Raw genomic sequence first — 26,155 nt, 5'->3', positions numbered from 1 at the left:
TGCCCAAGGGCATTTATAAGCCTAGCCCATAGTTATGTGGCTTTCGCCACCCCTTTAGTTTGAATAAAAACTATGCCTATCATTTTGCTGTGCCTCTGTCAAGCAGTGACGCTGAAGTAATCCCTGGGGTATATCTGCAATCTCCCATCCATTGGTCAAGATTCCTCTTGAACAAGACCAGAGAGGTGCTCTGCCTCACATGTACCGGGATTTTGTTCCACAGCATAGGGAGTCTCTGGGTGATGAATCTGTCCCTCCAGCACGTTCTATTTATAACCGTGTCAAGGTTTAAGTCTCCGCCCTTGTGGTTCTGAGGGATCTAGATTTTTGAGGTGAAGCATATTCATCAAATCTGGGTTTGACATGGCCTTATATGTCAGGCACAGGTCACCTCTGAGCAAGCGGTATGAGACTGAATAGAGCTGGAGTTCTTTCAGTCGGGCAGCATAAGACATATTTTTGAGACCCTTTATCCTTTTGGTGAGGAACTTTTGGGGCCTTTCAAGCTGCAGCAGGTGTCTGGTCAGATACATTCGAACGGGCATTGTACTCAATCATAGGTCTAATAAGTGATGAGTACAGGGGACGATGACCTCCCTTGATCTAGATGTGAATCCCTTCATGATCAGGTGGGTGATATAGAAGGTTTTCCTAACTACTTTAGCAACATGAGTGTCAAACGAAGGCTACTGTCAACCTGGGTCCCCAGATCTCTGATGACTTTTTCTGTGCTCAGTGGATTGCCACCTATATGGTAGCTAGGGGTAGCCTTGTTTTTCCCAAAGGGTATGACTATGCATTTTTGGCGTTTAACTTCAGGCCATGGCTCTGGCACCAGTTATCCATTTCTGTGAGGCCCTTCTGGAGGATATCTGTGTCAGATGTGTTTTTCGACTATGGCGCCCAGTTTGCTGTCATCTGCAAACTTTGTCAGCCATAACCCTCCTGTGTTTGCTTGTACTTCAGAAAAGTAGATGCCGAACAAGAGTGGACCCAGGACTGAGCCCTGTGGGACACCACTTGTGACAGGCTTTGAGTCTGACATGGCTCCAGCAACTCTGACCCTGTGGGTTCTGTCACTTAGCCAGTTTGCAACCCATCTTGTGATGTATGAATTTACATTCAAGCTGATGAGTTTTTCGATGATACCTGAGTGGGGTATTGTGTCGAAGGCCTTTGCCAGGTCGAGGTAGGCTGTATGGACTGCCTTCCCTCATCAATGGCCTTGGTGACTGTCTCGAAAAAGTCAACCAAGTTTAAGAGGCAGGATCTGCCTTTGACAAAGCCAAACTGAGTTGGATCCCAAGTCTGCAAGTTCCTATGTCTTTATTTATGAGTTCCATTATGATCCTCTCCATGGCTTTGCAGATAAGGCTTGTCAAGCTAATGGGGCGGTAATTTCCAGGGTCTGTGGAGGCACCGCCTTATGAAGTGGGACCACAGTCGCCGTGGCGCCACTCCTTGGGTACGTATCCTGAGGTGAGGCTAAGATTAAACAGCTGTCCTAACTGTGGGTTTAATTCCTCATTGAGTTCATGAAGCACACAGCCGGGACACCATCCGGTCCCATGGATGCTGTGTTTTTGCCTTAGTGAGGGCAGTTCTCACCTGGGCGTTGGAGATGTTTGGGGGCTACAATCCTCTGGAATAGATATCTCTCCTTTTGGGGAGGGGAGAAGTTTGCACTGAACCTGTCAGCCAGTATGTTGGCAATGTGTGTAGGTTCAGTAATTTTCACATCATTTTGAACTAATTCTGAGCATATCTGGGAGTTTCCTCCTAGGTTTCTAACATAGCTAAAGAAGGCCTTATGATTCTCTTTAGAGTCCTTGGCGATTTTTCTCTCAAAATTTGCCTTGGATGATTTTATGAGAGCTCTTAGTTTTTTACTTATAATGATCAAAGGTGTCTTACCTTTCAAGGATTTTGCTCTATCTTGTAGTAGCTTCCTCCTTTTGTTGTAGAGCTTGTTTATGGCTGGGGTCCACCAGACTGGACGCTTGCCTTTGGTACAGAGAGTCTTAGTTTTGTTTGGGATTGCCTGATCCATGCAGTCCTGTAGGTGCTGGTAGAAGGCATTTGTAAGTGATTCAGCGGTTTGAGTAATGTTTACCACTGGCTCAGGGGCCTTAAAGGAGACCACACTAGTTTTTAGAAGTGTGAAATCGGCTTTTGAGAAGTTTTTCACTGTGGTCTTTTTTGTTTCAGGTGGGCGCGGGATGAGGACCTCCAGCGAGATTAGTTTATGATCTGATCTCACCAGTGAGGGGTATACTTCTGGTGTTGAACATTTTGATCCCATGTTCGTGATGATGAGATCAAGTATGTTTTCTCCTCTTGTGGGGATGGTGACTAGTTGTTCCATGGCATTTGAGTTTATGAACTCCAGGAATCTTTGGGTTAGAGTGTTCGGGCTTGAGTAGTGTTCCCAGTCTATATTAGGGTAGTTAAAGTCACCTAGTATGATGGTGTTTGAGATACATTTATCCTCCAATGTTTTCAGGAAGGCCATGTGAGGTTCCTGAGTTTGAGAGGGTGGCCTGTAACATGCTACAAATTGCAGAGCAGTCTTGCCTATGGTTAATTGCACCTGGATGGTCTCCGATGCATCATGCGTTGCCACCAACCTTGAGGTGTGGGTGTCCTTTATGAATATGGACACCCTCCTTTCTTGGTGTTGTCCGGATTTTGGGGCGACGCATGATATGAGGTGAAACCTGTTAGTGCTGGGGTGCTCTCAGGAGCCTTGAACCAGGTTTCTGTCACAGCACAGACATCGATGTTCTCCATATTGAGAAGGGCCTCGAGGCGTGCATCTTGAGATTGAGACTTCTGGCATTGAGCAGCATTACCCTTAGTTTTTTCCTTTTGGTGTTCTAGGGTGGTAGGTTTAGAATTTGAGCCTTGCCTAAAAAGGCACTATGGGGTGGCAAGAGCCTTTGCCAATATCCGAAGCCCAGGGTGACAGGTGCAAGCCGTCCCTTGAAGCAGCGTGGCTTGTCCAGCATGTCATCCCAGGCAGACAGACATTGGATCCCCTTTGAATGACACCAGAATTTAAGCCAATTATTAAAGCTGATCATCTTATCACTGTATTGTGGCATCATTCTAGGTGAAGGTAGGATACTGCTCAAGGTCAGGGTCATACCTGCCTGGGCTACATAATCAGAGAGCTCCTCGATGTCCCTTTTCATGTAGTCCAAGGAGGTGCGTCTCAGGTCGTTGACACCAGCGTGGACAATGACTGAGTCGTACCTGTACCTGCTGTTGAGAGACCTGAGTGCTTGCGTTATGTGGCGGATTCTAGCGCCTGACAGGCAGCTTACTGTGACCTTCTCTTTACTCAGTCTGGTGAGCGGACGTCAGTGTGTCTGACTATGGAATCACCAATGACAAGTGTGTCTGGCATTTTGTTTGGCCTTAAGGGCTGTGACTGTTTGACACTCTGACTGTGTGGTCTATGTGTTGCATGTGTTGGGTCGTGAGGTGGTAGTTGTTTGGGTGTCTGCTTTGGTGGCCTCTGCTGTTTTGGTAAATTTTTGATCAGAGCCTCGAGTATGTCTTTGTGTGAGTATGTGTATGATTTGAAGTTGTGATGGTACCATGTGTGACTGGGTATGTATTGTGTGTGGTTACCTTCTCCTCCTGTCTGGTCTTGCCAGTCCTATGTTGAGAGAGCTCAGCCTCCAGTTTGGCCGTATAGTTGCATCTCTCATGTATTTGTGTTTTGTGGGAGAAGGAGAGGATTGTCTGTGTACATGAGGCAGTTGTAACATTGCCTCAATATTCCCAGGTTCACCAGTTGAGCTGGAGAGGACACTAGCAACTGATCCTCGACATACTAGAAGTAGTAGATAAAGAGACTTTCAAAGGACTCGGGGAAGTGGGTTTTAGGCTGGTGGGGTACTATCTATAATAAGAGTGCTTTATCAAGGTGCAAGTACTGTAGGAGTAAGTGCTAGGCTTTACAGATAGAGAATAGTCTACTTGGGAATCAAGTAGAGATGAACTTTTCAGTTATAGGATATGCTGGTTAGATCAGCAGTACAGCTCGAGGAAGGTAGTTTTAAGGAAAATTGGAAGAGTGGAATTTAGATGGCCCAAATAGTTTAACCTTGTTTAACCGCCGCTGCTCTTGTGTGCAACAGTGGTAACTCCAGCTAAATGCACAGCTTACGCGTTTAGCGTGTTTATAGCAGGGGCTGAAGGGAGCTAGGAATTGGCCCAAAGCGACCAATGGACTACTAGTTTCTGGCTGAAACTTCACCAAATCAGACAAAAGGCGCTCAGTGCTTCCCACTCCCACTGGTAAGCAAAGAAACTTCCTCCTTCCTAATAAGGCAATGGATCAGTAACAGGAACTAAAACAAAGCCCAGGGATCAGCAACTCTGAAACTGGACTACTCTAGTTCAGTAAGGCGGAAAACAAGAGATTTTTTGTTTTATTACAGAGACAAGGAAAAAAACAGACAGTAATTGCTGTAAATCGGCTAGCGCACTTTAGTGTGTAGCCTACAGAAACAATTTGCAACAATTAGTAACTTAAAGTGCAATAAACAGTGTAAAATGCAGAAATCACTTAAAGTAGCAATAAAACAGGCGAAATGCAGTTGCTAGCTTAAATAACAGTGGGAAAGCCACAAAAAATACTTATATCTGGTAGAAAGTCACTCTTTTAGCTCTCTGCTGCTTGGATCACCCTGACATCCTCAGATCCAGTTCTGATGGATCTCTTGCACATCTGCAAAACAAACAGCACCAGAAACACTAGATCTAAGGACCTGATCTTTGCCTGTGACATAAATAAAACATGCGAGAGAGAGACCAATATGCTTCTCAAAGGATCCCCATGCTATGGAATAAGCTCCTCATCTACGTGAAGCAGATGTAATTACATCTCAAAAGTAGAAGGAAATACCAAAGGGCTTTGGCCAAGTAAGTTTGAGAGGACTGCAAGCTAGGAGCAGTTATGGAATCCCCAAATGACTTAGCCATCATGTAGGAAGGTTTGTCCCAAACAATAACTGGTGCCAGAATCATGAATTGAAACTAAACTCCAAGAAATACATTATTGTATCCCTTGGTAAGTCATCTACTCCAAGATACTGCCAAATTGACAATGTTCCCTGAGAAGTGACCCAGTTGTTTGGCATTTGGGAACCTGTGTGTAACTTTTGATCAACATGTGCCCAGAATCATAAGATAGTCTTTCTATGTTGCACAGTTTATGAACAAATTGATTGTGACTAGATCTAGAGATGTTGTTGTCCTCCTTTACAAAGCCCTCATTAGGTCAATCATTTTGTATAATGCCCACTTTGACATGGATCTGTCAAAACCTGTGCAACAATTGGAATACCCACAGAGATACCTTACTAAAAGGATACAGGTCCTAAACAATACATCTTGCATGGACCACCTCAAAGATTTATCACTATACTCAGCATCCTACAGAGTGCTTAGAGGTAACATGTCTGGCATACAAGGCATTCTCCGACCTAATACAGATGGATCTACTAAACATCAGCAAGTCAAATGGCATCAGAAATACTCAGTCCAGGTATCTAAACTGAATGTTGTCGAGAGATGGATATATATCACCGAGGCTACCACTGTGCCAGAACAGACTATCCATACAAGTAAAACAAAGCTTATCCCTGTCCATATTCAAATGCAACTTGGATCTAAGGATGGGTAATACAAAATGTACTCCAGAATTGTCCCTCATGCCACAAATGGATATAGGCAGTTCCTAAATGCTGCATCCCTTACATGGGTCCCCTCAAATTATCTATAGTATGATCACATTTATTCTCACTACAGCTATTATACAATTATCAGCCATGGGATGGGTAAGACCAATCAGGAAATGTTAATTCAAGCACCAAAAGAGAAATTGGCTAAGCTTAAAATGTCCTCCAAGTGAACCTATGTTGTGGTATTAATTAGTTTTAAAGTATTTTTTAGATCACTAAGTGCCCCTCTCACTCTCCGGTCTTCAACAGCTTCTGGAGCCTCTGTGTGTTTGTGTGTGTGAGAGTGCATGTAGGGTCATAACTGCAGCTCTTTCAAGGTCTGTGTATGTGTGAGTGTGCACGTATGTAGGGGTATGTAAGTGTGTGTGTGTGCATGGAAATATGTTGCATGGTTTGGCAGTGAAGCAGTAACATGATTACCTGTAACTGTGCAATCTTCGATTGAATGACATGGTAATAAACCACCAATGCCATGTTGCTCCATGTGGCTTTATCATGTCTCTGAATGGCATTATGTTACTGCCATGCTACTGGGCCTCATAGCATTGCCCAAACAGCACTGGTGGTTTTATATTTATACCTTCAGGCATAAAATTGTTATTTAAAGCACAGCAATACAGTAAATTCAAAATGTAACTGATGGAGACCTTCTCCAGAAAGTTTCCAAGAGACTGTATTCTTGGATAAAGTGAAATAGATGTGCACAGTGATATCACATCTACCACATCCCAGTAGTGTGCAATGCATTGTACCCCTAGATTACAGGAAGTAGATGTGCAGTGACCCCACATCCACTAAAGGCTAATGGTACACAATGGAGCATATTTTACAGATATACAACATCGATATCACATCCAGTAAGGTCATATGAATTTTGCCAAACTTTAATTTAATGCTTTTCAAAAACTACTAATATTCATCATTTTACTTATTTAAATGAATATAAACACTAGTGACATTGCAGTATACTGACTGACATTAATCCACAAATTCCAAGAATTAATTAAAACATAAAATCCTGCTAGTTCTGGGCTATCATACGTTTTAGCCTTTGTAACTTTTTCAGTATCATCAATTCTAGTAGTGCCAGTTCATCATAATGATATCCATGCGCCATCAACCACCTCACCACAAACTCCTTAACAGCCAGTCCCCTTCCATATAACACTTCCATAATTTCATTTATTTCTATATAAAAAGTAAGCAAGCTGACACTTAGATTTCAGTCATGGCCTAGTTACAGAAAAAGTATAGGTATGCACCATACACTGTAGAGAAAAGATAAGATAACATGACAGTAACCAAAAAGTTCAGATGAGTTAGGAGCTTGCAGCTGTTCAAGTTTGTTTATTGTTGCAGTACTCTTTACAATTAAGATTTCTATCGCAGAAGGCCAGATGTCCAGCCCAACTTCCAGAGTTTGCACCCTTCCCCCTCTAGGCCAGGTAGATGCCTTCACACCTGGATATCAGCATCAAGGATTCACTTGCTGTAGAAATCCTTGGAGGATGGTTTTGGCAAATCCTGTCCTGACTCTAGAGGAATCATCTAGGCTATAATGGTTAGAAAAGGTTTGGAATGAGGACCAGTTTAACATTGAAAGGTTTACGATGGATCTCAATGGCTAATCTTTTCTTGGAATGAGAAACAACATTGAGTAGAAATCTTTGCCCTGCTCTTCCTTTGGATCTCACTGCAGAAAAAGATCGTGTAACAGGGCTTGAACTAAGTATTTTTGTTCCTTTATAACTGGTGGGATATTTGAAAACTTTGTTTATTCTGAAAACTAAAGCATGTATCTCTAAGCTAAGAAATGTCTCATGCAATGTTTCCCCACAAAGAGGGTTAGGCAACCTTTATTTTTTGGGTGGGGATGGAGAGATGGGCGAGGAGGGGTTTGTAATAAGAGTGGGCTAATGTGGACATTGTTGGCTATGGGACGGGGAAGTGAGGACAAGTCATAGGTGTTCCTTAGAGTTTCAGTCCTGAGGCCCCAGGTTTCCTCTTCTGATCAGCTTGCCATTTTTCATACTAGCTTTTCCTTCCTTTTGGTTGCTTAGTTGTTTCCTGCCTCTGGTTGAAATGCTATCTTTTTGTAGGGTAGTTGCGGTAATACCACGGTGTAAAACGTAAAATAATTGTTACAGAAATGTAGGGTTTTCCCATTTTCCTCATTCTGTTAAGCACTTGTTACAGGGGTCCGTACAGCAGGTACCTTTCCAGTGCTGCATTACGGAGCTATGCTCTAACCTGATCTGGCAAAGGCGGAGTACGAAGCCAGGCATGTCACCTATTGACAGACTAAGTGATTGTTGCCTGCATGAGGATGAATCTCTCAGCCTGACAGCGACATAATTCTAGTACCTTATCGTTCAGGGCTTTATTCTCAATCTCCCCAGCCTTTCCTTCCACTGAGGCACAAGAGTCATTTAGTACTTCAGCATACTCACCTGCCACTTTAGCCCATAAAGACCAAGATAGGAATATAAACTAGTATAAACTGTCTCTGCAGTGCAGTCAAGTATCTTTCTTTCCCCTGTCACTAGGAAGTGGAATTTTAACTCAAAGACCACTAGACCCTTGCTGGTATCCAGGGACAGCCACTGATTTATCAATAATACAACAGGATTTTGTTGGTGGGCTTTGCTGCATCAAATGCATTCAGTAGAGTCAGCTGGGATTTTATGAGTAGGGTAATGGTAACATTTGTGCTTCCTGACTGAATAATGGGGTTAATCAGGAAGATATGTGAAGGGTCAGAGGTAAGAGTTAAGGTGGGGGAGGTTGCTCTCTGACAAGCTGTATCTGAACAGAGAAACCAGGCATCTGTGTTTTTTCCCCTTTGTTATTTGCTTTATACTTGAAGCCATTGGCAAAGAAATTAAAGGGCTCACTAATTCAAGGATATAACTGGTATAATAACCAAGAAAAATTAAACTTATTTGCAGATAATATTATTTTGTACCTGACAAATATGGATAAGGATTTCTCAATGCTGTGGAACATTTTGAGAAAGTTTCATGTTTTTCCAGGATATAAAATAAATAAAACAAAGATTATAGCTGTAAACTATGTTCCCACGTATGAATTGGTTCAACAATGCCCATATTTATGGGGACAAAAGATGACACTGACGTCCCGCTCACCAGGCTGAATAAAGAGAAGGTCACAGTGAGCTGCCTGTCGGGCGCTAGGATCCGCCACATAACGCAAGCACTCAGGTCACTCCAAAGCAAATACAAATATGACTCAGTCATTGTACATGCTGGTGTGAATGACCTGAGACGTACCTCCCTGGACTACATGAAAAGGGACATAGAGGAGCTCTCTGATCATGTAGCCCAGGCTGGTATGACCCTGACCTTGAGCAGCATCTTACCCTCACCTAGAATGATGCCACAGTACAAAGACAAAATGATCAATTTTAACAATTGGCTAAAATTTTGGTGTCATTCAAAGGGGATCCAGTGTCTGTCAGCCTGGGATGACATGCTCGACAAGCCACGTTGCTTCGCTAGGACGGCTTGCACCTGTCACCACTGGGCTTTCGGATATTGGCAAAGGCTCTTGCCACCCCATAGTGCCTTTTAGGCAAGGCTCAAAAGTCAAACCCACCCCATAGAGAGCACAAGGAACAAGAAACTAAGGGTAATGCTGCTAAACGCCAGAAGTCTTAACCTCAAGATGCACGCATCAAGCTCTCCTCAGTATGGAGAACATCGATATCTGTGCAGTGACAGAAACCTGGTTCAAGGCTCCAGAGAGCACCCCAGCACTACCAGGCTATACCTCATATCATGCTTTTCGCCCCAAAACCCGGACCGAACCACAAAAGGAGGGGAGTTTCCATATTTATCAAGGATATCCACACCTCCAGGTTAGTGGCATTGCACAAGTATCGGAGACCATCCATGTGCAACTCACAGTGGGCAAGACTGCTTTTCAGTTTATAGCATCCTACAGACCACCCTCTCAAAGTCAGGAATCCCATTCGGCTTTCCTGAAAACATTGGAGAACATGAAGATCTCTCCGAACACCATTATATTGGGCGACTTCAACTACCCAAACATTGACTGGAAGCACTACTCAAGCCCCAGCACCTTAGCCCAAAGATTCCTGGAAATTATAAACTCAAATGCTATGGAACAACTAGTCACCACTCCCACAAGAGGGGACAACATACTAGACCTGATCATTACCAACATGGGGACTCTATGCGCCACACCAGAAGTATATCCCTCATTGGTAAGATCAGACCATAAATTAATTTCACTGGATGTCCACATCCCGACCCCACTCCAGCCCAGAAAATCACAGTGAAAAACTTCTCAAAAGTGAACTTCTCGCTTCTCAAAACAAAGCTGGAATCGTGCAAGGACACAGGGCCAGTGGAAACTACAGCCCAAACTGCAGAATCCTATATAAATGCATTCTACAGACATCTCCAGGAATGCATGGATCATGCTATCCCAAACAAAACCAAGACCCAATCATTCAAAGGCAGGCGTCCAGTCTGGTGGACCCCTGCCATAAATAAACTGTACAACAGAAGGAGGAAGCTACTACATGATAGAGCAAAATCCCTAATAGGGAAGGCATCTCTGATCAGTACTAGCAAAAAATTACAATCCTCATAAAATCCTCCAAGGCCAGCTTTGAGAGAAAAATTGCACAGGACACCAAAGACAATCATAAGGCTTTTTTCAGTTATGTTAGAAACTTGGGATGCAACTCCCAGACTTGTTCTGAGTTGATTCTAAACGACACAAAATACACTGAACCCACAGACATCGCCAATATCCTGGCAGACAGGTTCAGTGCGAACTTCTCCACCCCCTCCCCCCCAAAAGAGCAAATATCTATCCCAGCAGAGGGCTGCCTCCCAAACATCTCAGATGCTCAGGTGAAGGCTGCCCTCTCCAAAGCAAAACACTGCTTCCATGGGACCAGATGGCGTCCCAGGTTGCGCCCTACATGAACTACAAGAGGAACTAATCCTCAAATAAAACAGCTATACAATCTCAGCCTCACTACAGGATATGTGCCCACAGAATGGCGTACAGCAACAGTGGTCCCACTCCACAAAGGTGGAGCATCTACGGACCCTGGAAACTATCGCCCCATAAGCCTGACTAGCTTAGTTTGCAAGGCTATGGAGAGGATCATCATGGAGCTCATAAATAAAGACATTGGGGACCTACAGACACTAGATCCTACCCAGTTCGGCTTTGTCAAGGGCAGATCCTGCCTTTTGAACCTGGTTGACTTGTTTGAAACAGTCACCAAAGCCATAGATGAAGGAAAGGTAGTCCACACAGCCTATCTGGACCTTGCAAGGGCATTTGACACAATACCCCACTCGGGCATCATAGATAAGCTATCCAGCTTAAATATAAACCCCTATGTCACAAGATGGGTCGCAAACTGGCTCAAAGACAGAACCCACAGAGTGAGAGTTGCTGGAGCCATGTCAGACTCAAAACCGGTCACAAGTGGCATCCCACAGGGTTCTGTCCTGGGACCACTCTTGTTCGGTATATACTTTTCCGAGGTACAGGCAAACGTGGGGTGACTATGGCTCACCAAGTTAGAGCGACTGCAAACTGGGCCATAATCAACTCTCCAGCTGACACAAACATTCTTCAAAAAGGTCTCACAGAGACAGATAACTGGTGCCAGTGCCATGGTTTAAAGCTAAATGCCAAAAAATGTATAGTCATACCCTTTGGCAAAAACAATGTGCCCACAAATTACCACATAGGCGGAAACCCATTAAGTACAGAGAAAGTTATTAGAGACCTGGGGACCCAAGTTGATAGCAATCTCTCCTTTGAAAACCACATTGCCAAAGTGGTTAGAAAGACCTTCTACATAGCCCACCTCATCACGAAGGGTTTCACATCTAGATCAAGAGAGGTAATCGTGCCTTTATTCATCCCTCATCAGGCCCATCATAGAATACAATGCCCCTTTGGGATGTACCTTACCCGACACCTGCAGCAATTAGAAAGACCCCAAAAGTATCTCACCAAGAGGATCAAGGGTCTCAAACAGATGCCATATACTGCTCGGTTAAAAAACTCCAGCTCTACTCAGTTGCATACCGCCTACTGAGGCGATCTATGCCTGACATACAAAGCTATGTCAAATCCAGAATTAATGGACATGCTCCACCTCAGTAAATCTAAATCCCTTAGAGCCACATGCTCGAGGGACTTGAACCTCAGCACAGAAATAAATAGAACTTGCTGGAGGGATAGGTTCATAACCCAGAGGCTCCCTTCGCTCTGGAATAGAATTCCAGTTCATGTGAGGCAGAGCACCTCACTGAATCTCTTCAAGAAGAATCTCGATAAGTGGATGGGGGATCGTAGGTTTGTCCCAGGGATTACTCCTGTGTCACTATTAGACAGAGGCACAGTAAACTAAACCTTAAAGGGCACAGTATACTCAAATCAAGGGGTGGCGTAAGCCATACTGAATCGGGCTAGGCTTATAATTGCCCCAGGGCAGATAGCCTAATATGAACCTATGAACCTATGAACCTATGCTCCACCTCAGTAAATCTAAATCCCTTAGAGCCACACACTCGAGGGACTTGAACCTCAGCACAGAAATAAATAGAACTTGCTGGAGGGACAGGTTCATAACCCAGAGGCTCCCTTCGCTCTGGAATAGAATTCCAGTTCATGTGAGGCAGAGCACCTCACTGAATCTCTTCAAGAAGAATCTCGATAACTGGATTGGGGATCGTAGGTTTGTCCCAGGGATTACTCCCGTGTCACTATTAGACAGAGGCACAGTAAACTAAACCTTAAAAAGGGCACAGTATACTCAAATCAAGGGGTGGCGTAAGCCATACAGAATCGGGCTAGGCTTATAATTGCCCCAGGGCAGATAGCCTAGTATGAACCTATGAACATATTTAGGTATATGGGTTGAAAAGGATTCTACTGTGGCAGTTAAGGATATGTGGGAAGAGACTAAACAAAAGATAATAGAAAATTTGAGAAGCTGAAGTTCTTGACTATGGATGTGGCTAATAAGGTACAAAAAGTGGAAATGTTTTTAGTCTATTTTATTATTAAGTACAGATCAGGCATATTTTTATCAGCCAGGGAAGCTGTGGACCATAATTAATAAAGAAATTAATGAGTTTGCTTGAGAGTAAAGAGGGCATGAGTTAAGTGGGATAAGTTGTATCTTCCCGTACAACAAGGTGGTTTAAGATTACCAGATTTGAAGGCTTACTTTAAAGTTATACATTTAAGGGTCATATACATAACACAAGCAGACGATTACAAATCAAAGTTGAATCAAATGATGTTGAAACATGGGGGTGGGGTCACAAAATAAGGAGAGAGCAGGATTTTGGATATAAGCCATTATTATATTTATAAAGTAGCAGAATTGTATCATTAGAGATGATTGCAAATAGGGGCATAAAAAATATGCAAGAGGGGGCTGAAATGTATTGGACAAAATTAGCAAAGGGTCCAAGGTACTGGGAGCAAATAGTAGGGAGGGAAAGATGATGGAGACTGATTCCCAACCAGGGATTGATAAAGGAGTATAGGCATCGAGAAAGGGATAGAGGAGTGCTGAGTAAAAGGCACTGCCAAGCCAAGCGAAAGACCAGCTCTGGTTGAGTGTACAACAGAAGCTGCTGCCAGAAAAAGGGATAATTAGTAGGGCATATGAAATAATGTAAGATAATAATAATAACAATAGGAAAAAGAAAATCAATCAAAACGTATTTCCTCGAATTGTGGCCATGAATTACCGACTTAAAAATACATTAAATAACCAACAGATGTAATAAATTCAGGCCACTCTGTTTGGAGTTCAAAAGATTTAATAATCTCTCAGGTACAAAAAAAAAAAAAACAGGTTTAGTAATCTCTCAAGTGAAGCCTGAGAGATTATTAAATCTTGTTTTTGAATTCCTAACAGAGTGCCTGAATTTATTGCATTTTGTTGGTTATTTAACATAATAATAATAATAAAAATAATAATAATAATAATAATTGTAAAGTTTTCCATGTCCAGATTCCTTTGCCTGTATTTCTCTTCAAATATCTTTGGTGCTGCTCTTTTTGTGTTGCTTAATTTTGCTTTCTCCTTTGCGTGAATATTATACCATATTAAATCTCTTTTTCTTTCCCATGTCCATATTTCTTCTTCAGATGTCTCCTGATCTTCCTGTTTCTCTGTACTTTGGGGACTCGTTCCATCATGCTGTGATGTAATCTGTGTTATACCATCTACGCCAAATCCTTGACTTTACAGGCATTCCATAATTTCAACTTCGATTTTTTTAACTTCTACTTAGTTAATCTTCTTTTCTACATTCCCCCTTTGTGATACTATGTTTTTATTGTGAAATATTCCATACCTGGATGCCTTTGGCTGTATTTCTCTTCAGTTATCTTTGGGGCTGCCTTTTTTGTATTGATTAATTTGGCTTTTGACTTTGCATAAATATTGCACCATATCAAATCTCTCTTTCTTTCCCATGTCCATATTTCTTTTTTATACCTTTCACAAATCTCTAGATTTTGTTGTTTATATTTTTGCACTTCCTCAGATGCTTCTTTTTCCAAACAGATCAAAGTTTCTTGGTCTATATAATGTTTTTCACAAATCTGTTGTATTAATGAACACACTTTTTTTATTTGAAACTTCTGACAGTTTTTCTTGTGGAAGTATTTTTTTCCACTAATTTCTCTCTTACTCTTTTTGTATATCTTGTGTCTGGAAATTCAGTTTTTTTGCATAATATTAAAAGTACATAATTTCTGTCTTATCCTCAATAGTCCACTCTATTGTCTTTATGGCTCTTCTTTGGCCTATCAGTTTTTGTGATTTTTGTGGACTACTACTTCCTTCTACAATGGGGGGGGGGGGGGGCTCATCCTCCCCTGGGCCTGGCCTAGCCCCATTGTAGGAATGTTTCCGTATTTTGAGGATTCTGCACTATCATTTTTTCCAGTCCTGGCACCAGTGTGCCTACCAAGCTTGGGCACTTTTTTTATCCTGGGTCTTGTGCACCCAGATATATTTTTTTAATTTTTGACCTACTTCTGTCCATGATATATCCTATATAAATACAGTCTATATATCTGTGTTGTCTTGGTGAGATTTTGCGAAAAACAAGGTCTGCCTCCTAAAACGTACTCACCAAGACTTGAATTCAGTTTCAGTAATACTACTCTCCTTTGCTTGCTGACTTGTCATCTCTCCATTCAGACCCTATATATGTCCATAGAAGACCTGGCTTATGTCATGTTAGTCCTGGACAAGGTATCCAGCATTTTCTTGTCTTACTCTGAAAGATTAATGCTTTGCTTTGGGACCTTCTTATTAACAAGGCACAGTGGGAACAAGAGGCAATACCTCAGTTCCAACACAGAAAAATAAACGCTGAATATGGAAATTCTTACATGAAATTATTTTTTTAAAGATAATGTAATTATTTAACTTAGTAACTTCTGACATTTGATAACCCTGATGCCTGAAAACCTCCTTCAATAGTAAACATGCAGAAAACTTACAAAACAATTTCCCCTAACTGGGTATTTACCTTTCTGTTCTTTTAGCAAGGTGGACCCCACAGACTGATGATGCACTGAGATATACACATTGGTATGTACACGAACTGTGGCAAAACAACAAAAAAATCAAAGTAGCATGGAGGTATGTGTCAGTTATTCTCAGATATGTTGGCATCCCAGACAGAGGTAGTCCACCTGGATTCAATAGGGAAAGGTAGAAAGCTCTGGAAGTTGGGCTAGATGTCAGACCTTCTTCTTCAGAAGTCCCAAATTTAAAGATTACTGGAACAGTGAACTATGGGATGAACATCAGTATAATATAAAATACACACCTAGTACAGTAATACCAAAAAAGTGACTCAAATACATAGACAAAAAAAAAGAAAAATCTGTGCAGTCCAGAGTACTGTGTAATAAAACTTCCTATGAAGGAGGTCCATGGGGGTAGATACAGATGACCCCTTAAGGGCATACAAGTATTCCATTGCCATGGTTTCTGAATGCTCACTGACTTTTTACTTTTTAAGTCCTTATTGACATAGTCCAGGCAATAAAGCCAAACCCCACTAGCTCTAGACATGACATGGAATAAAAACAAGTAGATAAATGGAGGTCAAGTAAATTAGGATGTGAATTGTTACTATAGGGAAGACGTTATGAGCTGAGTGTGCCTTACATTCTGGCGTACACTGCATTTATATGGATAGACTGATTAATGCATTGAATGTCTGACTGTCTGCATTTATATGGATAGACTGATTAATGCATTGAATGTCTGACTGGCTGCATTTATATGGATAGACTGATTAATGCATTGAATGTCTGACTGTCTGCATTTATATGGATAGACTGATTAATGCATTGAATGTCTGACTGACTGCATTTATATGGATAGACTGATTAATGCATTGAATGTCTGACTGTCTGCATTTATATGGATAGACTGATTAATGCATTGAATGTCTGACTGTCTGCATTTATATGGAAAGACTGATTAATGCATTGAATGTCTGACTGTCTGCATTGTATGGATAGACTGATTAATGCATTGAATGTCTGACTGTCTGCATTTATATGGATAGACTGATTAATGCATTGAATGTCTGACTGTCTGCATTGTATAGATAGACTGATTAATGCATTGAATGTCTGACTGTCTGCATTTATATGGATAGACTGATTAATGCATTGAATGTCTGACTGTCTGCATTGTATGGATAGACTGATTAATGCATTGAATGTCTGACTGTCTGCATTTATATGGATAGACTGATTAATGCATTGAATGTCTGACTGTCTGCATTGTATGGATAGACTGATTAATGCATTGAATGTCTGACTGTCTGCATTTATATGGATAGACTGATTAATGCATTGAATGTCTGACTGTCTGCATTGTATGGATAGACTGATTAATGCATTGAATGTCTGACTGTCTGCATTTATATGGATAGACTGATTAATGCATTGAATGTCTGACTGTCTGCATTGTATGGATAGACTGATTAATGCATTGAATGTCTGACTGTCTGCATTTATATGGATAGACTGATTAATGCATTGAATGTCTGACTGTCTGCATTTATATGGAAAGACTGATTAATGCATTGAATGTCTGACTGACTGCATTTATATGGATAGACTGATTAATGCATTGAATGTCTGACTGTCTGCATTGTATGGATAGACTGATTAATGCATTGAATGTCTGACTGTCTGCATTTATATGGATAGACTGATTAATGCATTGAATGTCTGACTGTCTGCATTGTATGGATAGACTGATTAATGCATTGAATGTCTGACTGTCTGCATTTATATGGATAGACTGATTAATGCATTGAATGTCTGACTGTCTGCATTTATATGGAAAGACTGATTAATGCATTGAATGTCTGACTGTCTGCATTTATATGGATAGACTGATTAATGCATTGAATGTCTGACTGTCTGCATTTATATGGAAAGACTGATTAATGCATTGAATGTCTGACTGTCTGCATTTATATGGATAGACTGATTAATGCATTGAATGTCTGACTGTCTGCATTTATATGGATAGACTGATTAATGCATTGAATGTCTGACTGTCTGCATTTATATGGATAGACTGATTAATGCATTGAATGTCTGACTGTCTGCATTTATATGGATAGACTGATTAATGCATTGAATGTCTGACTGTCTGCATTTATATGGATAGACTGATTAATGCATTGAATGTCTGACTGTCTGCATTGTATGGATAGACTGATTAATGCATTGAATGTCTGACTGTCTGCATTTATATGGATAGACTGATTAATGCATTGAATGTCTGACTGTCTGCATTGTATGGATAGACTGATTAATGCATTGAATGTCTGACTGTCTGCATTTATATGGATAGACTGATTAATGCATTGAATGTCTGACTGTCTGCATTGTATGGATAGACTGATTAATGCATTGAATGTCTGACTGTCTGCATTTATATGGATAGACTGATTAATGCATTGAATGTCTGACTGTCTGCATTGATGATTACCTACAGAAAATGTATTGATACATTGACAAATAGATAAGTGCACTAGTCATGATGAAGATGATCTCCTGCATGACTACATGTAAATGGTGGATGTAAGAATCTATGGAAAATACCATAAAATGGATGGAGAAAGAAAAAATGGATAAAGTAATTGTTAAATGTAGAAAGAAACAATTTGCAGCATACTTTTATGTAAAAAAGCAGTTGGGAGTGATGGAATCATAAAACAGATAGAGAGATGCAATGAGTGAATATACAGATTGTTGATTGCATGTGATATATGGTTTGTTGCATGGCCATGCAGTCAGTGGATAAACATTTATATATCATGGACTGGATAACTGCTTCTTATAATGTCTGCAGCTTTTTCTAATCTATAATATGTTGTTGAACATTACATGTATATAAGTGATTTATGCTGTTTTTGAAAAACTGTCCCAGATCCCAGCTGAAAAGGGTCTATGAACCAGTGTACTTATGCAGGACATAGATAGATACATAATAGTTATACAGGTGGATAGAAAGATAGATAGATAGATAGATAGATAGATAGATAGATAGATAGATAGATAGATAGATAGACGGACAGACATACAGACAGATAGATAGCATACAAATAAATAAAATCATTCATTCATTCAGTCAGTCATGGGCTAGCAGCTATACAGATGTACCACTACATAATTACATTTAATAACCGGATAAATAAGTGGAGAAGGAGGAATAGTTTGATGGCCAACATGGCATAATGGGTGACAACATTCAGATATATTAGAAGTGCCCAGCTAAAGTCAGTACAAACATTCAGTTGGAGTTGCTCAACAACAGAAGGAACAGGAAACTGTGGCAACTCTGACACAGTCAATGTTGTGGAGTGATAGGCCAGTGAGTTCCCATATGAAAGATCAATGGATGACACAGGATGACACTGAAGATATGCACAGGAATATGCTCTGGAACTTTCTATAGAATGCGTGCAGAAAACTGAGAACAAATAATGTGCCCTCACTTTAGAAGAAAATGATCTAAGAGAAGAGTTGCTTGCTTTAATAGGAATGGACAGACATATTAAGATCAATGAAAGAAATAGACTATAGAAAGTCAATAAAACCCCAAAAGTTAGAAGTTTGATAAAACAAATGAACACAGTAATTAGGACTGTCCATAGAGATTCATGTGATATCACAGAAGTAAGTAGGATATTACTTTGCCGCTACATTTATAACACATAAAGTGTTACCACAGAAACATGGGGTAGTAAGGGAAAGGAAGGGAAGAAATGGAATGCCATCATGGACGTATCAAATAGAGACAACTATAAAACAATTAAGACAAGAAGTGTCGCTATTAGAAGAATATAGAAGAGGGAACAGATCAACAAAAATACTCACAAGACCCAAATGTAGTGACATTTTGAAACATGAGAATAACTCTAAGATGACTGCCCTGCTTAGTTTAGCAGAATCATATTGGCGTCAAGCAGGAATGGAAATCAAACCAGTAGTAGATAAAAATCAGGCAGCAACTGAATGTGCCAAAAAACAAAAGAAAGAATATAAGGTTAAGGACCAGATGAGAAGGCAAGAAATGTGGAAAACGCATAAATATAGTTGCAAGTACAGAAACGTCTTTGAACAACCTCGTGTTGATCAGGATTGAATGCAGAAATGGTTAAGGACAGGTGAATTTAAACCAAAAGATGAAAGGTTAATATTGGCGGCCCAAGACAGTGGACTACGTACATGTTGGTTTACAAAGTCCATTGAACAAGTGAGAAAAAAACAGATAAATGTAGGCTTTGTAAAATAGAATTGGAAACAGTCACACATCTTGTTGCTGGTTGTGATATACTAATGGCAGAAGGACTATATACTGAAAGGCATAATAATGTGGCAAGACTGTTGCATTGGGGATTGTGCAAACATTACAATACTGAAGTAACTGAAAATGGGTGGAAACATGAGCCACAAAACATCATAGAACACGACAAAGTTTATATTACATGGGATCATCCATTACCAACAGTTCAAAAAATAGATGACAAAACCAGATATAGTTGTCCATGAAAAGAAGAAACAAGTTGCATTGATCATTGAAATCGCCATGCCCAGTGACTTCAGTGTCTTATTTACAGAGTCACAAAGGGTTTGGAGGCAGAAATGAGGGGAACATGGAAGAAAGATACCCAGACAGTTCCAGTAGTATTAGGAGCAATGGGTCTTATAAAAAATAATTTGCAATCATACTTAGATATGTTACTGATACATGTAACTCCATACAAATTGTAGAAGCAGTCATTACTGGCCACATGGCTAACATCAAAGATGTTTAATCATACTTTGACTTAGGAATGGGGTTCATTCCCTTTATGGTATTACCCAAAAGACTTGAAGAAATTAAAAAAGGGCAACAACCTGCTAACATATAGCTGACTGGCATCTAGCATGCTAATGTATCCATCTAGTGACCAAGGGACTTGACCATTAACTTTTTGTTGGGTAGGATTTTTTATAAATGAGAGCATGAAGAACAGTATTTTTGTTCTCATTAACAGCTGTTGTATAAAGTGGCTGCATAAGCTGGTAGGAGGAAGGGCCTTCCAGTCACCCATCTGTGGGAAATGTGTATCATGTGGACAGTCTTATGCTAGTGTATGGGAGGGTCATATGTAAGGGGACCCCATATATGGAGGGCATACTCAGTGGAGTTGTCTGTCCTTCCACTGCCATAATGGTTATGCACTCCAAGAGTAGGAACATTTAATTTAAGAGGTGCATCATATAATGTGAAGACCAAATATTAACCTTCCTGGAGCTTGGAGTGTTGGATAAGTAAGGCTACCTTTTCAAGTACAAGACCTGATATTGCAAATTCTGCAATTTTCAATTCCCAAGTTAAAATAGCAAGTTAGAAAACTTGCTGTTATAAGTGTTTATGCAGTGGAGTATGCCCTGCACAGCCCCAAGGTGAGGGACTGCTGGCTTTCATCCCAAGCAACTGTACATACTAACTCTGAAGTCATTGTACCCCAGAGTAAAGCAGGATATTCTGAGGCAGTGCACTCAGGTTTAGTACATATCCTCATAAACTTTCTACCATAGCCTCATAATTCCAAGGATCACATTAATGGTCCAAGGAATTACACTGGGAACCTGCCAATCAAATTACTGTCCACCAACACTTTTTTAAATGATAATGCAAGCAGATATAATAGGTTCAAAGATAAATACTAGACTAGCTGCCCTTGTGGGCCATTTTAAGACTACCCAATTTCCCTCACAGGTGAGAATCAAACTCTGTATCTTAAGTCTGTGAGGTTTACACTTTAAACACTATGCCACCACCCAACCCCTTGTTATATTACTACAACTCAAGATGTATTACTACACTTGTTGCTGATGGTGAGAATTAAACTCTATAGAAGCCCTTTTGAATGTGCAAGATCTGCAATTATGAACTTTACAACTCAGAAAAATAACTATTTTAGTCATTATGCCTGCATCTTATCCATAAAACTCTGCTACGTATAATTCCATTTTTCTATCCATGTTATGACTTCAACTTCTTCTTGAAATAAATGTTGTAGCATGTTTCTGCATATGAATATATATATATATATCTATATATATATATATATATATATATATATATATATATATATATATATATATATATATATATATATATATATATATATATATATATATGTATATATATATATATATATATATATATATATATATATATATGTATGTGTGTGTGTGTATATATATATATATATATATATATATATATATATATATATATATATATATATATATATATGTACGTGTGTGTGCATATATATATATATATATATATATATATATATATGTATATATATATATATATATATATATATATATATATATATATATATATATGTGTGTGTGTGTGTGTGTGTGTGTGTGATTAGCATATCCTTGTATCTATAAATATGTTTTGTTCATTCCTTATGTGATCCTATTCACCTGGGCTATGCCTGGAAATGGTTCAATAAGATCAGTGCATTACCCCGGTAAACAAATATAAATAAAATAAATAATAAATAATAAACTATGATTTGAAAGTGGTAATTACATGTAATTTGTGAATGTATAAATCAATAAATGACAACATGGATGGAGAAATACATGTAATTAGCAACTTATTTTATATTTCATGTATTAGGTGATTTTTAAATAAATAAATAGTACAGTGGATGGCAAAACTTGATGAATCAGAACAAAATCACATTTGCTGGGGGACTTTGTTCCCTTTCACCCTTTACACCACTGTTTACATATCACTGTATCTCAGAATAGGGGGGTACTCCTAAGGTGCCACATCTGCAGTTTTAGTACATATCCCCTTATTCACAATTACTGTCTTGTTATTCTCAGGATCACAGTAATGGGCCTTGAAATATCAACAGGCATATTCAATATTCTACAAGCATTACTCTATGTGGCCACATTCTGGAATGAGAGATGCATTGGAGTTCTGGAAAGAACTACAGCAGTAAATCAGCTGATGATTTCAAAAGTAAGACTCATGAAAACCTGTGCAGCAGCTACACTTATCTGTATGGTTGTGAAGCTAGCTACAGTGGGATACTGGGAAATCATGTGCACAAAACTAAAGAGACAGATCAAAGGCCAAAGAGACTTAGCCAAGAGGATGCACTTATTCTGACTTACATGTCCCCATTTTCTCTTCCAAGAAGAGCATTTGCTCACTGAGGGATTCGATCTGGTCTAGCTGTTGGAATTTCTCCCAGAATGCCACAGCATTTTCACGTTTGATCTCTTCAAGCTTCCAAGGAATCATATTCTGTAGAAACTCCACTGTCCATTCCAGCCGCTAGCAACAAAAGGAAAAATAAACAGATATGAACAGGTTTACTTATTGTTTTTCTCTACCTCATTAAAGACAAGACAGTATACTATCGGTCATGCAGCAATACATCCTGATTTTAGACAAATAATCAGGTAAACATTTGTGAAATTACTGTTGCAACTTTTGTCACGGGCAGATGTTTACTAACAGTTTTGAGACCTCCTTAGAAATGCCCTTTTGCCTGCAGTCTGGTATAGGATTTACACTGTCAGAGCTGTGTAAGCATACTCCTGTCACTTATGTTAGTAGCACATTTCTCAACCTGTTAGTTTTACACTTGGGGACAAACACCAAAATAATCCAGGGCAAAGGATGCAAATCAGGGACACTTTTTAAATATTGGTAGTATTAATATAGAAAGTTGACAGAAAAGAGGATGCACATTGGCATGCATTTTCTGAAATACAAAACAACCATTTCTTAGTTGTCAATATATATTAAGTGAAATCCACCACTTTTTTCTCAAAAAAATCACAGATTTTAGGAGAGGCAGAGCAAAATTTTATGCCAAAATCAGGGACATTTAAGAGGTATGGTTAGAAGATCCAATTTGGAAACAACCTTTCACTTTTCTAAGGTCAGCTTGGTAAGTCAAGCTCCACTCGAGTAACCCGCATGTGCAACCTCAACCTGGTATGTAACATCAATAGGACTTGCTGGTGGGACAGATTTGTGTCCCAGAGACTCCCCCATCTGTGGAATAGACTTCCACTCCACGTCAAGCAGAGTGCCTTGTTATCCCTTTTCAAGCGCAACCTGGATAACTGGATGGGAAACAGAAATTACACCCCTGGGATTACACCTGTGTCCCTGCTGGACATGGACTTTTGGTGCTGACTTGTCTAAACATGGGCTACACTCTTGGCTAAGCTTATAAGAGCCTCAGGGCCAATAGCCTAGTAACTTCCTATGATCCTATAAGGAACTAAGAATTCTGCCAGTTACGACTTCATTTTTTGATTTGAGCATATGATGCGTATTGCCACTTGACTGCTACCTGACACAAGTTAAAGTATACAGTTAGTGGGTATGGTGCCATGCGCAGGTTACCGTACAACATACACCTTTGGGAGGTGACATTGAGGAAATTGTTAACTAGACCGTATCTGTTAACTTCATCACCACTACCACTGCCAAAAGGAACAGTTGTACAATGCACACAGGAAATCACCTGCTATATTAATGACACTCTACCCATAGGAACCTGTAAATTCTTATGATTCTAAGTGACAAAAGCTGGAATAGAACTGTCAAGGAAAGGAACAGCAAGGTCTAAGGCTAGTCACAGACAGTCTTGGGTATGTTAAATTAAACTTTTCTCTTGCTGCCTTCCAGATGCTAAGAATTATAACAAAGAGATGCAGGATGTAGAATCATCCCTTTCAGTTCTTGTCTTAGCAAGAAAAAAAAATGACAACAAGCATTGTGTGAATAAAAAGTGATTTAGAAGTTAAAAAAGTTAAATTTTAACTGAAATTTAGAGGGAAATGTGGGGTTATATTACTTCTTCTTAATTCCTATATAAACTATTGGTCTTCACTGCAATCTTACTTGTGTTTTACTTTCCAAGTACATCTTGATGGTATCATCAGTAATCACCCTAGACATTGGACACAACACAAATCCTTCTAAAGCCTAATAACAGCCATTTTCTCTCAGGCTGTGCTCTTCAGCAATAACAAACTACCAGAGAGGGTGCAGCAAATGTATGGCATGAGTAGTTGCTGTATTATTAGTGCCCTCAATGTTGACATCACAGAAATAAGGTCCTCTATAAAAAAGTAGACTGCATTTGTTTCTATTTTATTTCTCTAAGTTACTTAATTTTATGAGTATTGTGGGATGAACTGGCCGGCTCAACTAATGTTCAAGGTTTGTGGTTCAGCTTCTCCTTGCACCATTTCTTATGCAGATGATAACCTTTGGATTTCTAGATGGTGCTGGTGCTGCACATAACAGTGCATTTGTCAAATATGAGAGGACATGATTGAGAGGATATTATGAAATATAGCCCCTCTGCTGGTCTGAGACATATCTCTGAACTGATTTACTATGACAATGACAAGTGAAGGTTCAGTGAAAATGGGAATTTCAAACCTCATTTGGTTGATTCCTGTATTGCCGACCTGCAATACTGCGAGATCTGACCGACATTATGACTACAGATCGCGGTACAGTGGGGATCAGGAAATTACCCTTTTCTCCACTGTAGTGCGATCTCGGAGTTGGAATATATAATTTTCCAGGAGGTATCAGAGGCTTCCTCCATGCAAAAACATTATGTTACATGATTTGCAGTAGTGAACTGCAAATAGAATGTCGAAAATGTGAATGTGAATGTTTTGCTACATGCACTTCGACATTCTGACCTCATTATTATGCATAACATCGCACATGTGAATTGCACAGCTAAATGTATTTTATTCTGACTTTCAGTACTTTCATAGTAAATCCCCTGCACTATATGACAGGCTACAGATTAGTTTTCTCTTAAGAGTGAACATCTTTCCTGTAAGATCTATAAATCTGAAAAACCTCCACAACCCTTTCCTAACCCACTGTCCTTCATGAATTCCACCTCCTCACACTGCGGCTGCAGCAGTTGGAACGTCTGTAATTGGGACAGAATATGAAAAGGATGCACATGAAAAGAAACTGGGCATTTTGTACTACCATTCCCCCAGAATGGCCATCATATCCCATTTCCATGTTATCACGAATACCATATACAGTATTTCATGTCATACATTAATTACACTTGTGCATATGTGTTTTGAAAGAGCAGGATAATGGCCTACTACAGGAGACAGTCATATCACAAAACAGGAAACTCTTGGTTTTCATGTTACAGTTTGCTGCTGTAGATATTATTTTTGCTACCTATTTGTATGACAGTAGACTTTAGATTTTACTCTTACTGCCTCAGTACTGCTTAGGCTGTTTATTTTAATGATACTTGCATTCAAGATAGTTGTATCACTGTCTAAATATGTTAGAGGAACAAATATTTATCTTCAAGCCACAAGGCAGCATAAATCACAATGGAACTTATCAGTCTTTAGTGCCCCCCACCCCCCGAATCACGTCCCTGCTGGGGAGTCTGTTAAAAAAATGATATACCCTTCCACAAAGATATATGTGGGTCCATACTATTATGGGCTTCACAGTGCACTCCTCAGATGCTCCCACTCACCTCACTAATGCAATCTTGATGTACAGTACTCCTTTTCAAGCCCTCAGCCTCAATAGCTATACCAAAACTAAATCTGCAATGGGTGTACTTACATGGGAGTAGACCCTTCATTTTTAAGGAACTGCAGTTCTTCCTCACATCCTCCTCTGCTTAACCTATCTTTCTGCCATCAGGAATGAGGCTTAGCATTAGTATTTCAGTAGTCTC

The 26,155-nt window shown here is 39.9% G+C and overlaps 1 protein-coding gene across 2 annotated transcripts in view; it reads right to left on the bottom strand.

The window, feature by feature from the left end:
• Positions 1–26,155, bottom strand: part of EGFL8 (EGF like domain multiple 8) — a 233,888-nt gene that overhangs the window by 4,183 nt on the left and 203,550 nt on the right. For both annotated transcript variants that reach the window (XM_044083186.1, XM_044083185.1), the window contains one exon: positions 22,557–22,719. In XM_044083186.1, coding sequence (XP_043939121.1) covers positions 22,557–22,719 — 163 coding nt within the window. The remainder of the gene's footprint in view (positions 1–22,556; positions 22,720–26,155) is intronic.

The sequence above is a fragment of the Protopterus annectens genome, chromosome 9.part0, assembly GCF_019279795.1.
Source record: "Protopterus annectens isolate FY-2018-M chromosome 9.part0, PAN1.0, whole genome shotgun sequence".
Classification (NCBI taxonomy): domain Eukaryota; kingdom Metazoa; phylum Chordata; order Ceratodontiformes; family Protopteridae; genus Protopterus; species Protopterus annectens.
The sequence above is the reverse complement of the archived record's forward strand: the minus strand, read 5'-3'. Positions and strand labels throughout refer to the sequence as shown.